This window comes from Falco rusticolus, chromosome 4, assembly GCF_015220075.1.
Source record: "Falco rusticolus isolate bFalRus1 chromosome 4, bFalRus1.pri, whole genome shotgun sequence".
NCBI classification, from domain to species: Eukaryota; Metazoa; Chordata; class Aves; order Falconiformes; family Falconidae; genus Falco; species Falco rusticolus.
In genome coordinates, this window is record NC_051190.1 from 3,030,060 (window position 1) to 3,046,210 (window position 16,151).

The window sequence follows — 16,151 nt, forward strand, 5'->3', positions numbered from 1 at the left end:
AAGGAAAAAATTGGTTTTGCTTAGTTCTCAAATAAAAAGCCTTGTCATAATGGTAAGGAGATTTGAAGTTTAATTAAATATTAAGAGTAGAGAATTTGTGCTTGTCTTTGTGCCTGTAATGGAGACAGCAAGATGTGGAAATGGGTATTTATAGTATACTTTCAGCTTTCAAAAGACTGTAGAAATTGAAATTCAGGAGACTTCATGCATGTAAATAATACCACAAAATATAAACAAGATTACAAGGAATGCTGGATTTTATTAATCTTTTAAAAACATGTCCATGCAAGATTTCTCAGAACTATGAAATGGTTGCACTAAGATTCTGCTTTCAGTTAATCTCTTCACCTATGCACCCTGCAAATGCATCAGATTGTATATGTATAAGCAATGGTTGCTACCTTTTCTCTTCTTCCTGGAAGCCTTCAGGTATCCTTACACCTTGACTTCTAATTCTGTCTGTAATTCTAAGAAACTGAAAGTAGCAAATTATCGTAGTATATTGTGTACTGAAAATATAAGAACACGGGGATAACAAGCCACGGTGGAAAAAAAGTCCTATTTTCCACTTTAGTTATTACTTAGTACTTTTGGAAAGTAGTGATAATAATACCCTTGACATTTTTTTTTTTTACCTTGTTTTTCATTGAAGCACTAGAATTAATTTTTGAAAACTAAATATTGTTGCTTATCTTGAAAAGGATTCTTTTCTCAAGGGGAAAACCTTGGTAAGTTCATGAACTTCTTCCAACAGTAGGATTAAAATCTTGATGTGCCAGATTTATCAAAGACATTATTCCATTAGTGAAGATGAGAGAAGATGTGAATAGTATCTCAGTACTGCTAAGTCTTTACAAGCTTCTGATTCAAATGCTTGCATTAACAAGAATATTGTATAATGAAATCTGTAGAACATGTTGCAGCGCTGTATTACCTCTACCAAGGTGCATTTCAGCCAAAAAGTTATGCCAAATACTGAGATGAGTCTATGAGTCTGAAAATATTTTGATTGGCTATGTCTTTAAAATGTGTTTCAATTGATTTTATTAAGACTGGCATTCTTCCAAAACTGCTGAACAAACACTTTGGGATCTGATCCTTCATCGTTTAAATAAATGCCAAAATTCCAGTTAACTTCAAAGAGAATTAAGATCTAGTCACAAAAAGACACATTCTGATTTTATCTGATAAACAGGAGGGTCATGCGTGATTGTTTGAAAGACAGAAGTAAGGACCTGAAGGGCAGTGGCAGCTGGGTAAGCGAGTCTTCTTCATTCACATCGGCGCTGAGGGCGCGTAGTTGTTGGCTTGGGGATGGCGGCCTCATGCTAGACGTTGTCTCTCACTGGGCATATTGTTAAGCCATGAAGTACTAGCAGCTTGCATTCAACTAGCAAACTCCTTCGGTGTGTTCTGGTTGTCCAAATTATTGATTGCTTCTATCTTTTTGAATTGTGTTGATTCTCAGTCTTGAGTTTGAGATGTGGAACTGTTAGGTAGTGATCATATAGCAGTGGCAGCCTAAGGAATAAGCAGAGCAAGGTCTGTAGAGAAGGTAGTATCTTGTATTGGGTTTACTGACATAGCTGGAAAAGCAAAGGAATCTTTTGACATAGAACATTTGCATGCAAAATTTAAGGTGGCTGAAGCTGAATCACTTACTTTGACACTGAATAGTTTCACCTTGGCTTCACTGTCATCCAGTCATTACCATTTCCCTTTTTTTTTTTCTGTTGGGAACTGGTTTTAGATTCTGATTGTTCTTCAAAGGTAGGTCACTTTCCTAAGTCATTTCACACTGCAAATCCGTGAACGGTTACATTGGCCATCCCTAAGAGCCTGCTAATCCGCATCAGTAGGCAAGAGTGAGCAAGGAGAGAGCGCGTTGGGCTGATTGCTCTGCCAAAGTCTACATCTCACCCAAGCTGCAGCCGGAGTTTAAATTTATCATGATTGGAGAGAAGTAAGTGGTCAGGCCTAAATGAGGGATGTGAGCTCAGAGATGGTTTGATTTGATGGAAAGAGATGGATGATTTTATGAAAACTGTTTTGTTGTTTGTACTTTGACGCTTATCGTATTCCAGACAGCTTTGGGTGCTTTTCATTTGCCTTAAGACTATTGGCTGTAATAAATTTTCTGGAGAATTTTGGATGAAAAAACCCTGCGTAAGTAGAGCTCTTTATTAACTTCCTCCTTCCAGATTCTCCACATCTCCTATCCCCTCCTGTGTCTCGCTTCCTCTTCTGAGTAGGTGATGGCAGCTATAGCCATTTACAATTTTCTAGTGTAAACATAATTTTCCTGCATTACGCCAAGCCGTGTACCTGGGTTTTTTTCAGTTGCTCTGCTTTAGAAGATCATCATTCTTGCTTCTTCATGCTACTGTTCACAACTTGGTTAATATATGGTATCTGTAAGAAATTAACCATATAAGAATCATGACTTGATGAGACGATCACAGATAGCTGACGCTTTATTGGTTGGTACTCTACTCAAAATACTCCGAATGTAGAGGTGTATCAATGAATAGGCCAAAAGATTTTGTTTGCAGGAAGGTGGGTAGCCAAAAGGACAGCCAGTACGGGGGAGGCTTTGTCAGGGCACCGGTTCCATCCGTAGGCAGCGCACAGGGCTTAGACTGCAGCCTGAACCCAAGGAACAGAGTCCTGGTGAGCTTGAAAATGTCTTCGCAAAGGATGACATCATGACAGGAGTCCTGGGGCACTACTATAACATAGCTCTTTAATACCAATGAGCACTGAAGAAAATTAGTTACATATAACGCCAATTTTAATGATTTTACTTTCTGCTGACAGTTCACGCGTAGTTATGTGATTGCTAGATGCAGTGCAGAAGAGGGGAGTAGGACAGTGTCTTTTGAAGACCGTCCAATATTTGCAGTGACATGTAACATGAGGCTGAGCCTGCCGTTTAACTTTACGAGGTACTAACGAATTTAAACACTCCAAGTTAGCTACTGTGTCTCAGCTTACTGATGGCAACATCTTACTGTCATCAGCGGTAGTCAAGATGTAAGAACATCCCTGGGGTGGTGTTTTGGTTTTGCTTTTTTTGTTGTTGGTTTTGGGGTTATTTGGGGGTGTGTGTGTGGTTGTGGGTTTGTTTGGTGTTTTTGTTGTTTTGGGTTTGTTTTGGTTGGTTTTTTTTTCCCCCCAGAAACCCTGGTATGGTTAATTGAAAGCTATTTGTGTAACAGAACTTAGCTCCAGTAATTACCTCTTTTTATTACACGATGTTTAGGAGAACGGCTAATGTTAGTAAAGATAGTTAAGACAGACTCAATAACCGGTGGTAGACAAGCTTGGTTTTATGCATTTCTAAGTGGGAATATACAGGTATTTGTGGGGAGAATGTTCTTAGCATCCGAAGACCCAGGTTATAGGTAAGGGTTTCTGCTTTTTGAAGGCTAGCTTCTCTCTGGTTAAACAAACCAACAAAACAGAATGTTTTTTTCTTGGAGCTAGAGAAGGGAATTTCATTCAGCTGGGAAGACAGCTGATTTGCCTTGGGGCAAAATGTGTGAAGAAACAGTTGTCCAAAAAAGGAGAAGCACTAGGAAATAAAGTAATTGAAATTGCCAAATAAGAGTTTATAAATAAAGTATGTGAAAGCTTACTGTACATAAACTAAAGAAAATTTAAGATTACTGCATGCTATGTAATATCTTAAGGGGCTCATCAAGCTCACTTACTGGTTTTGCATTCACAGCCTTGTTTCAGGCGTTGTACTATGTCAGAACATTTTTGCCATGTTCCATAAGTGTATGCACATCATATAAATATAAAGTATCTAATTTTAAAATCAGTGTTATGTGGATTTTTCTTGAGTATATTTTGACTGTATTTGTTTGAGCATTTTCTGTTCATAAAAAAATTAATGACGGCATGAGCCAAAACTCTTAAAAATTCAAATTGACGTTGCAGTATTGTGAACTCCCTTTGAATTTTGCAAATTGCTGAAGCATGCTCTCTACAGATCTGAACAATGTCTCCAATTACAGACAAATTACAAATTCTGAGGCAGTGGAATAAATCTTCAAGATGAAGTTACTGTTTAGACTTTCTGTTCTGGCTTTTGGTGAACAGTTATGTGCATCTTTGTCATGAGTTTATTATATTATATTATATTATTATATTATATTAAGTCTTATTCGGGTGTAATTTGGATGCTCTTAGGTACTGTGATAAGCCTCTACAGTCTGTCGGGCTTGCAGGTCTGTCTGTCCCCATTTCAAATTTATATGCTGTCAAAAACCAGTATTCTGCTTCTGAAACTGAACATCTGTTGACTCTAACTTTGTGGGAGAAAAAAATCTCCTTGCTTTATATGTGTAGGCCAGCATAAAGCGTAGCGTTTTGGTTTTGTCTCAAGAAATTGTCGTCTTTTATTTCTTTGTTGGTTGTTTCTTTTCACTGTTTATGAAAAAAGAAAAGACTGATTAAATAAGCATTGAATGTATATCAAAGAACATAGAATTGTTTCCAGGGACATTTCTTCATCTTTATGTTGGAGGAATAATTATAATGAATTTGATCTGTAATTGCTGCCAGAGCAACAATTCTAAGTCTAGTCAACATAGAGAGGGTAAAAAATACGGTGGGATAAGTCTGGGCTTCCACTGGAGAGAGAAATTCTGTTCTTACTTGCCTGGAGTTAGCTACAGAGCTTTCCCCATCGCACATACCGTGCGCCCCCCAGTTTTGCTCCCCCCGCCTCCTATAGCCATAAGCACTTTGTCATGTTGACACTGGCAATCGAACTGTCTTGCTTTGAGTATGAAAGAACTACTTTTATCATTTCTAATATGCAGCCTAGGGCCAAAACAGACAAAGCAATTTTAAAGGACTGGGTTCAGAGGGAGGCTGGAATTCCCATTGTACAGCCCTTGGGAATATGACTTCAGTAACCAGCTCTGAAGCATTATTTATCATAATGACAACTCTTGGTCTGTCCATACTGAGTCAGCTGAGTTCCAGGCTGTTTGATGGTAACTAGCTCGTTGCCATCGATCCTTAAAAAACAAAAATGGTTTGTTATGATCAGAGCTGTCAGGAGACACCTATATTGTGTAATCTGGTTCTTAAACTTCAAAAATAATTTTATTCCATATTTCTTAAACAGGTTAGTCTGGATTGTTGCTTTGACACTTCCAAAGGAAAAAAAAAATAATCTTCAGGCAAATGTAGCGTCAATACTGAAGCCTGCTTTCTATCAGGGCATATGTGTCACTGATACCTTTTCATGTCCGGGGTTTTCTCTTTTATTAAGTCCCATACAGCACTGCCTCTGCAGACCGTGTCTGCTTTGTCCATTGTTTTACCTGTGTTTCTTCTGAAGGAATTCTTTTATTCTAGCACCTCTTTGTCCTTTATATTGTTATTCACCCTAAGCTTTTTGATGTCTCCCCATCCATGCTTCTTGTGACCTAACTTTCGGCTTGTCTTAAAAATCATTTTACTTGTTATCTCTCTTCTTTTGAACTCTCACTACCACTGCTGTCAGCTTTCTGGCACCTTTCTTTTATGCTTCCAGTCTGTAGTGATATTAGAACCCCAGTTAATACTTTTTTCATCTCGGTTTCTATGAAACACTTCTCATAAATCTCCTTTAACTCATTTTTCATAGAGCCATCACCAATAATCAGACAGCCTAAATACATTTATTCTTCGGTCTCATTGCTGCTTGATTTCATCCATTTAGCTGCTGCCCTTTTTTGAGATGCATCTAGTCTGCCTTTTTGGTGTGGTTTATGAATCAAGGTGACACCACCATTTTCTCAAAGTAACAGCGGTTGCCTTTAGTAATACAAGCATGCCATGCTATATAAGTCAAGGAACATAACTGTATCACCTTTGCTACATTGTCCCACTCATCTAATGTTTTTTAAGTCCAGTTTACAAGCATGAAAAAATGCAATAATTATTCCATTCCCCATTGTCTTTTAATAAACCTTGACTCACTGCATAATTTTCCGCAAGTTTTTATGGTACTTCTAATCTTTGTGCGTGAACTTTTATAACTGGAATAACTTGGAACTTGTTCTGCCTTTTGAGTGATTTGTTGTTTTTTTCACTACTTCTTGTTAGCAGCAATGCTATAATTAAAAAAAAAATCCCCATAATGAAATAATGCAATGTGTCTGCCCAGCTGTGTACTTGGTCTCGATATGAATTTCATTTTATATTGGAGTAGGAAGAGTGCTAGTCTAGAGATAAATCCCTTTTTGATTGGCTGCTTTAAATAAAGCAGACAGAGTTGTTTCTAAGCTAATGTCACTGATGTTATCGCTGCCCCAGATTAAAACTTGACTGCAGCTTGGAGACATCAGTGGAGATACATAATTCCTTTTGTTGAACCTGGTCTTATAAATTTTTTGACTTGTGAAGACCAAATCCTACTCAGTTATCTAATGAGACATAAAGCCTAGGCATAATTTTCTGTTCTGAAAGGTTGGAATTTAAAATAATTTAAACTATTTACTAAATTTATTTGTATGTATTAGTTCAGATTTTGTTTAAGTATGTATAAATAATTTAAGCTGCCACTCGATGCTGTCTTTATCACCTGCAAGGCTGAAAATTCTCCAGAATGCAAAATTAAGCTGAAAGGAGGTTTTTTTCCATACAAATAAAACATTTCCTCATGGTTCCACACTGGCCCTTCTCTGTACGGAACAGAATCAATATACCTTTGGGTTCTGTGAGCCATACCATGCCCTAAATGAGACAGAGCGAGCCAAGCACAGTAAGATTTGTATGCTAATTTGTATATGGTTTAGTTTAATGTTTTGCTGGTTGTCTGGACCTTAGCACAGTCTTGTGGAGCAAGATTGACCCACATCATGAAGCTTCTCTTCACAAACTGGCATTTCACATGTTGTTTCCTAATCAGCCTATAGATACATCTTAAAACTCTTCCTTCCAATAATGCAATACAGCTAAAAGAGAGCGTGTGCATTGAAAATTGAAGTAACACTGCCAAAGCAGGAAAACAATGTTTGGGTCTTTGTAGAGCCCAAAACTGCCCTTACTTCTTGCACATCTGGTTTACGTGAGGTCCACCTTAGTGCTGTTTCTGAATATCTCTGTCTCTCATGCAACATGTTCTGTAGGTGAATAGCTTTTGGCTCTTCTGGAATATGGACTGAAAAAATTTACTAGAGTATCTGTCCTCTTACCTGCCACATCCTTTTATAAATGAAAAAGCAATGTGAATTCATTGACCAGTTTCAGCTGCTGCCTGTCCTATTTGCCATGCTGTGGTTCCCTGTGTGTTTTAAATATATTATTGCTATCCTCAGTGGGCACTGACACTTTGAATGTGCTTGTTTTGAAATTTCACTGAGGCATACTTAGACTCTTACAAAATCCCTCCCAGACATTAGTGTGTGTTGGCACTGCATGCCTACTAGGACGCCGAGATTGTTTCTCTGATTGCTTATTTGTGAGCTTCTATTAAAAGATTACTTGTCCGTTAGCCAGGTGTATGGCCAACCTGTGCAGTGGTGTCCGTATGCGTGTGCTCTGGCTGGAGGAAGGGGGTTTAAAAACGAGCCTGGAGAACTGGTTGACCTATGTGGAAACAGGCTGCGCAGATGTGTTGTAATATCCTCCCCTCTTCAGCAGACATGACTAAACAGACTTTGTCTGCTCAGAACAATTAAGATGTTTGCCAGTGTGTGCAGGGCCCCATGCAAGTTCCAGCTTGTTCCCAACTGGTAGAGGAGTTTTTCAATTTGTGCAAAAATATTTTAGCTGTTTGGGTTTTCTTCATTTTAGGGTTTACTCAAGAATTTTAACTTTTCAAGGAACACCTTAATCGCTGCATAAATGGAAACACTTACAGTCTTTGGATTTTTCTAGTTTTTGTAATTCCCTGGAAGCAGTACTTAAAGCCAAAAAAGTAAACCTTGCTTTGTATGCAAACAAAAGTAAGAAAAGCCATCAATGTTTATTCATGACCACAACAGGTTTTGTGTCATCATGACTCACAAAAAGAATCTGAGAGTCTCTGCTCAGAATTTTGCTTTAATACGGAGGCTCATGAATGTATAGTTTAGAGCTCGAGTGATACCCCAGGATGCAGATGGAGCCGAGGACTGACGCTGTGTAACTGATGTCAGGGAGAGCTTTTTGCCATTGAATTAAATAAGACAAGGAATGGGGAAGTCACTAATAAAAGCTCTGAGAGAAATAAGATTAAGCTTATCATGCTGAAATAGGGTATTGGCCCAGTGGGAAGTTGTTATCGGGGTGTGATTGGGCTGGGTGCTGCCCCTGAAGGTTGGCTTCCAGTGGGAACAACCTCCGCTGTCCTGAGAGCGGCGGCGGAGTCATTTATCTGCTGAGGTAGGCTGACGAACCAGATGCATAGAGTCTTTTCTCCGTGGCAGACCTGTTCCCTTTAGGCTTCCTACTCTCAGAGCAGTCTCGTGTCTTACTGGGTAATTACAGACATTTTCTGAAGCTCGTGAGTTTAAAGTATTGAACGCTCTTCAAAGAAACCATCACAGAAAATGAAGCATACAGATCCAAACCTGAGATATGATTGTTAACAGGCTGGGGTTTTTTTCAATCCCTTAGTGTTACTGGTTACAGTTATGGAACTTTTTGTGCTGTTAAATTTTTAATTGAGCTGTATTACTACAAAGACAAAGGAATACAAAAGTTCCCATGAGCAGCCACTTCCTTACATCACCAAAGTCACCCAGAGGAACAATATTTAGATACCAGGTTAGCAGGAAATGACCACATCTGACTGTGGCAGAAATCATTTAGTCTTTCAGAAACCTTTTGAACTAGAAAACAGTTCCATGACTTTTCAAAGAAGACTCATAAAGCATGTATTTTTAATAAGTATTGATTATTTGTTCTGTATGAAAATAATTTGATTCTGTTTGGTTAAAACTTTGTTACCTGCATTTTTCAGCCGGAAATGGAACTTCCCCATGCTGAGCAGCACATGAAAAAGAAATGCCATCCCCTCTTTCCCTCGGCAATCCCCCCAAGTCCCACCAACAAATAAGTCTTTAAAGTAAATAAGATTCATTTAAGATGTTAAACCTGTTAGAGGCTTTAGTTGTCATAATGAATATTAAGTCATCTGAGTAACATAATAATGTTAATACAACTGAAATTATAATACCTAACTACCAGTTATTCCATAAATTACAGATTTGTAGAAGATTGTGACTGGAAGGGAGCTCTGGAGGTCGTCACATCCACCTTCCTCCTCAGTGCAGGGCTGAACCTGGGGGCGGCTTGTCCCAGTGCTTAACCACTGTCACTTGACAATTTTTCCTTAGGTCCAGGCAGAATGTATCTTTTTACAACTTGTGCCCAATGCCTTTTATTCTTTCTGTATGTGCTACTCAGAGGAGTGTTGTTTTCTGATTCCACAGCTGATTACTCGCTGGAACAGAGAGAAAATACTTTACTAAGAAGTTACAGCAGTATCTAACATGGTGAAGTTTCTATGCTGTTTTCTCCCTGAATTCCATGGTAAACCTTTATGTTCAATGCTAAAAGTTAGTTTAAATCAAAGTTGAGCAAAATAAACTTAAAAATATGGGGTTTTCTTCTGTTACTTTCTTGTTGGATAGAGTAACTGAAGGGAATTACTGAACTGATCTTCTGTCTTGTAGAAGGAAGGAATCCCTTTTTTAAAGAAAATCATTCATTTAGGTGAAATATATGTGACTAGGAAGATTCTTCCTATTTCTTCAAAGCTTGCCTTATCTGAAGAGCGCACTGATAGAGCACTGATTCATAAAAATCACAATTCTAAACGAGCTTATTCTTTCAGTTATAGCTGTATATATCTGGGACAATTTATAAAGGTTGGCTATGCCAAGTTTTGTTGACTACATAGTCTTATCAGTGGAAGAAACAGCTCATGACTTTGAAGATTAAGGAAAACTTTGTTTCATCTTTACAGCGGAACTAGGTCGTGGATCATTATATTAATTGTGCAGAGGGGCAATGAAGAAAATAGTTCCTGCTTTTAATATCCTGTTTTGAGTCCCCTCCGAAAAGAAATTGCTGTCTTTAGTAGTTTGGAGCTTACTCACAAATTCTACTTCAACAGCAAAAATTTTACTGTAGCCCATCGCTTGTTTCTTTGATTCCTGAATGTGATTGATTTAGCTTTCAGAAATATCAAAGAACAAGTTATCACCTTAACTATCATATGATTTTGGTTGAGAATTCATCCCCTCTGGATAGGTCGGTGTGGGAGAAAGCCCCATAGTGACTGATGAAATAGATGAGGGAACAACAGAAGCTTTCCTTTAACGGCAGAATGACACGCAGTCTGGAACTTAAGACAGGAGTTGGCTCGAGCTATGCAGTTAAGTAACATACAGTTCAAGAGTTTGTGACAGGTGGGAGATGTGCTGCCAGCATACACACATGCACAGATTTGCAGTTGCAGTAACAGACGTAGATGGTAGATCTGTGCTATGCATGGGATGTTTGCAGCCAGCAGAACTCTCAGGACAGTGAGGAGACTAGGGGAACCTAAGGCATAAGGGATATGGGCTTGAACAGGGACTTCTGCACAAATAGGATTGTGTTTATGATACGGTTCAAAATCTTCTTAGATGTGTAGCTCAAAGAAAGGCAGACTGGAACATCCAGGATGGTTTGCGTTACCGAGAGGAGAAAAAAGGAGAGGATTTCAAAGGCAGAAGTGACTGGTGCTTGCTACCACTGCCTTGCGTACCGTTAGGGAGAAACCAAATGTGATTTATGTCTTTTCAAACTCCTTTTCTCTGAGGTTTTTACTTTTGTAGTGTCTTAGACCACAACCTGGGTATGATGTGACTCTAATTCAGATTTTGCTCGTTAGAAAGTATTTTCTGTTACTCATAATAAAAATCAAAATGGGGAAAAGCATCCATCCCTGATGTGGACAAACCCAAAATCTCAGTTCCTTGTTACAACAATTTTTTTTTTTTTTGTACTGTTATGAGGAAAAAGAACTGTTTTGATAGGATGGTATTTAATTTATCACATGGGAAGAGAAATATTAGAATTACATAAGAGCTTTTAAATAAATTTTGTAATGAAGTAGCAGGTATTCAAAAGGTTAATCCAAAAGAGGTGGTCAGCTTTACAAAAAATAGAAAAACTGCATCACTTTCCTGAGCTCCCAGTGAGGATGCTTTGGAATAATACTACTCCCAGGAAAACCATATGTAGTGTTTAATGTTTTTTGTGGGGTTGTTCGTGTTTTTTTGTTTTGGGGTTTGTTTTTTGGTATGGGGTTTAGGTGTGTTTTTTGTTTTGTTCTTTATTTTTTTTAAGTCTTTGGCATTATACAATAGGTGAGTGCAGCACTGGCATTTTGTAACAATATTCCATTGAGCCAAAAAAGGTTATGAAAATTTGGTGTTAAGTCAGAACAGATAAGAATGAGGCGATTGCAATGGAGTTGCAAGCCAGAATGCAGCTTGTCAGTGAGCGCGGCGCAGCAGGAGTATACCAGTTTACACAAGACAAGATCCATGTTTAAGGAGCAGATCATACATTGCCAAAGCAAAGACGTGATCAAAATAGTGCTTGTAAGGTGTTTATTTTGGATAAAATAATTTGTCTGTCTGAGCCCCACATTGTAACTCTTCAACGCAGTCTTAACGTTTCTCAAATGTAGACCCAAGCATTTAAATTAACTTTATTATGAGAGTGCTCCCCAGATACTTTTTTTTCCTGTTTAAAAAGAGGAGTTGCAAACAATAGATTGTTTCAGTTATTTATAGAGTACCTCCTGTGTTTTGGTTTATATCAAGTTTTCAGTTTTCCCCAATGCAATATATATGTAATCACCTGTTCCTTTAAATTGCTGTTCATTATCAGTTCTGTAAGGGATTAGCTTTACAAACGGAGGAAAAGGAATCATTTTATGCACTACTGAAAAGAAACCCGTTTTTGCAGTGCAGTATGATCTTAAACATTTATAAATGAGTCTGACCTTGGTTTCGGATATTGCCTGAGGAGGTGTCACTGGCAGCGTGTTGTCAAACTGCTCCTGAGCCTGCGCCGCCTGGCGCGGGGGACTGTGCACAGCGCTGCGCCCCGCGCGCGTCCTTGCGCTGGGGGCATCTCTCTGTAGCCTGGCATCCCTTGGCTGGGGCGGCCTGCTGGGGATCGCAGCAGGAGGGGCTATCCCTGCAGGCCCTGCCGCATTTTACAGTTTTGTGTTTGAATTAAAACACTTCATTGTTCAAAATTAGGCAGAACAACCTCATAAGCGTATTCCAGCTCTTTCTTTGGGGGAGAAGAGGAGGTGTTGAAGTGAAAAAAATGGGGTAGTTAATGTAAATTTAGTGCCACAAAGAACTAAAGTGTGTTTTCATAGTGCACGAGATCTGATGCTTGTTTTAAGATGAATTTTGTGGAAAATTCATTGAACAGCCTTGGTTTCTATTCTCGTTTTGGAAACATACTGATTATATTTGCCGCCCTGCAATCAGACTTTTAAAAGTAGTTTCTCATTCTGCCTTTCACAGTTGGATTAACGTGCTCTTTCTGTGGTCCCCATAGATCCCAGAAACTCAGTGTAATTACAATCATATAGTAGGCAAAAAGATCAAAGTAATCCCAGATGGGGTGGGGGTGGGGTGGTTGTTGTGTTCTGAGCCAAAACAAGCTGTTTGGCTGACAAGCACTGGGAAGCCTTTACTGTAGCACATCTGCAAGGTACCCTGCATTACAGGGATGCTGCTTGCTTGGTGTTCCTGTGGTACTGCCAACGTGCTTTGCTAAGCTGGGCTAGACTGAATGGACGTGTAATAAAGAGATTGTTTTGTACCAGGTAGATTGCATTGGAGGGGCTGTGTTTGTTTCTCTTCATCAGAGCACTGGGTTACAAATAATGAAGTGCAGCAGCGTGGGTTTGAGTTTGAATTGGTGACCGATTTGCTGCACCCAAAGACACAAACCGCTTTGCATGGTCATGCCATCTCCCAACAGTTTGTGCCTTCAGGCTGCCATAAGGTTCATTTGCCATCAGGAGCTTGTTGCAGTATTGCTTTCGTACTGCATTCTGGAAGTGAGAAAAAGCAACAGGAGAGCAAGTAGGATTCCACTTTGTTAAAGCAGGTCTAGCAGGACAGATAAAGGGGAAATGAGAGAATTGAATAAGGAGATTTGATAGAAGTATTCGCAAACAATCTGTTAGTCCAACAGATGTTGAAATTATGTGGTCAGAAAATCAAAAGCAATTTTGAAAAGAATCCAAAGAGTCATGCAAGACCCTCCTAGCACAAAGTCTCTGCACAATATCGTCAGCTTGTTTGTTCAGTTGTTTCCATATTAATGGAAGCGTTATAAAAATAAATCTGATACTTGTACATGTTTTCAGCTGAATCCGGGTTGGACACGTAGTTTCAGAACTGTTTCCCGAGTCACTACATAGGTTTTTAAGTGGACTTGAGGCTGCCTGTGTTACTTAGAAAATTGTGTAACGTATGGATGTAGCACGTGCTTGAAGAGTGAGGCAGTGTGCTTGGAGAGGTCTGCTGCTGCCGATGCACCTTCCGCCTTCTCGTGGTTTTTTTCTGGCCATTTGAAACAAGAGGGGTTTAGTAGAACTAAACTACAAACCTGATCTGCCTGCTGTATTTCTAGAGCGTCCATACCTTAAATATCTAAATATTTTACTGGTTGTGCTTTTATACCAATGCTTGCAATTTTCTGGGTAATATTTATTTTTATACTATTTGATAACTGAATGGGAAAAGTTACACGTAGGATTTTAATAATAATCTGGCATGTAAGATGTTACTACAAATGCATTTATCTTCTCTAAGTTTTTGAACTATCTAACATGGAATAAATCGGATAAATGCATAAATTATACTGCATTGGAAACCATCTTCCTTTATTCGTTTAGTTTTGGCTGGTGTCTTCAGAAATTATTTTAGTTTCTAACTATATGAAGAGCATTCTTTGTGCGTAAGAGGAGAGAGGAGAAAGTTTTCCATAACTTCTTGATGCCTGCTCCACAAGATAGAAATATTGTGTATACACCACATGTATCTCCATGGAAGCAATGATGAGATTAGTGAGCTTGCTGGATAAATAAAAATTTTAACAAATGAATATTTTGATTGCTTTTCAAGTTTTCTATTACCTATGTGTTATATACAGTACACTAGAGGAAATAAAGACGTGTACAACATGTGCATGGGAGATGACATAACTGCATGTGTGAAATCTGCGTTAGTTTTTTCTGCGAAATATTATTTTCTGAAAATGTGAACTGAGCTGAAAAGGATCCATATTATTCATTTTGGAATTATTTAGACTAATGCATATTTTGTTTGTCTTTGGCAGCTAAACTTTGTGAAGAGGGAGTAGTGTGGTTGATTAAACAAGAAAATACTGTAGGCATAGGATTGAAACGTGACTCATATCTGAGTTAGGTGATGTTTAATGATTTTATTGTTATTATTTTAACAATAATTTAAACATTTAAAATAATTATAATATTTTGTAATTATAAATATATATATTATATATTTATGTATAAATATACATTATATTTATATTTCTAAATATAAAATAATTAAAATTTAAAAATTATTATTATTTTAACGATACTTTTTATTGTTATGGGATTCTCTGTCCCATCTGAAAATGGTCTATGTGCTTCGATCAGTCAGTACAGCTCCGAGGATTTCTGTGGACCTTTTTTTTACTTGCAGAACTTGGGAAATTTTTGGAAAATGAGCAAGAAATTTTTCCAGTTCTGAAGGGTCTTCATAACATTTGGCAGTCACCTTTTGTCATATGACATGTTTTGCAAATTCCGATCTTAGTTCCTTCTCCCACTCAGCTCGCTGTCTCCATGAAGAGTGGTGAGATGATTGATTCTTCACAGGGGCTGTCGGAACGCACGTCCAGGAACGTGTTCCCTGTCTGACCAGCCATTAGTTACAGCCTGAATTTCTTTTGAATATAAGGATTATCAGGTTTATTAGGTGAACAGAACTGCACCTTTATAACTTAGTATCTTTAAGCTGCTGAAAATATTTGAAGTAGAGCAGTCTTCTGTTCCCAGTACGAAGGTGTTGCTCTGTCAACCATGCACACGTGCTATAAAGAAGCATTGCAAGGACGATGATGATGGATGGCATGTTTATGGCTATGTCGTGGGTGTGGACTAATCTCATGAAGATGATCCTTGTTTCAAGAGACTATTTAATTTTTCAAGAGACTATTTAATTTTATGGTTGGAGGTAAAGTGAAACACTGGAGCAGGATTCTTAGAGAGGCTGAGAAATCTCAGAAATACTTAAAACTCAGCTGGACAAGATCCTGAGCATCCTGATCTGGTTGGCCCTGACTGAAGTTGAAAGTGTGGACAAAGTGATTTCCAGAGGTATCCTCCAGCTGAGCTGTGACCCTGTATGGGAACACCAAGTGGACCTCAAGTATCATGTCATATAATCTCTTTATTGTTTCTGAATTGTTTATTTCTGAAATTCAGCTGAATAGCTTGTGTAGTTAAACCGCTGCTCTTTTTTTGCTCAGTAACTAACAAACGTTTGACTCTGTATGACCTCAAAGCTGATTTTGGGTCCTAGACAGCAGTCATGCAGCACCGGTGAGTTAAAAGGATGTAGCGGAACACGGCAAGCTATTGATCTGCAGCAAAACACATACAGTCTGTGTAGCTGGACTGGCATAGACCTCGGATGTATAAATGGTCTTAATTATTCTGAGAGATACGTTTGTGTATATGATCCAGATTTCCAGACTGAGGCTGTGAAACCCATGAAAAGTCAGTTTGCGCTTAAATCTACATTGTGGTGGGGTTTAAAATATTTTTTGGGGTGATTTTTATTTGTGATTTTGGATTTAGAAATGTAGCGAATATAGACTTACGCATATTTTTATTTTTAATGTAAAAACTGGGCACATCAAAGGAGGAAGATGATAGAAGAATTCAAATGCATGTATCTATATACTATAGTGTTTTCATTTGCATTTCAGTCAAAGGGTTTCTATCAGACCTAGTCATTACTATGATGGTATTTACATTAATTGTGGCTTCATTCAAACAGACGTTCAGTTTAGATAGTTGCCTTTTGGTGGTAGTAAAACAAAGTTTAAAATCCCAGACA

At 38.3% G+C, this 16,151-nt stretch overlaps 1 protein-coding gene across 5 annotated transcripts in view; it reads left to right on the forward strand.

Annotated features, from left to right (window-relative positions):
* Positions 1-16,151, forward strand: part of ATG7 (autophagy related 7) — a 122,589-nt gene that overhangs the window by 88,381 nt on the left and 18,057 nt on the right. The window contains exon 19 of one of the 5 annotated variants that reach the window (XM_037384645.1): positions 1,196-1,256. The exons of the other annotated variants lie outside the window; for them this stretch is intronic. Within the exon in view, the coding sequence (XP_037240542.1) occupies positions 1,196-1,210 (15 nt within the window). The 3' untranslated portion in view covers positions 1,211-1,256. The remainder of the gene's footprint in view (positions 1-1,195; positions 1,257-16,151) is intronic. 5 annotated transcript variants of the gene reach the window in all.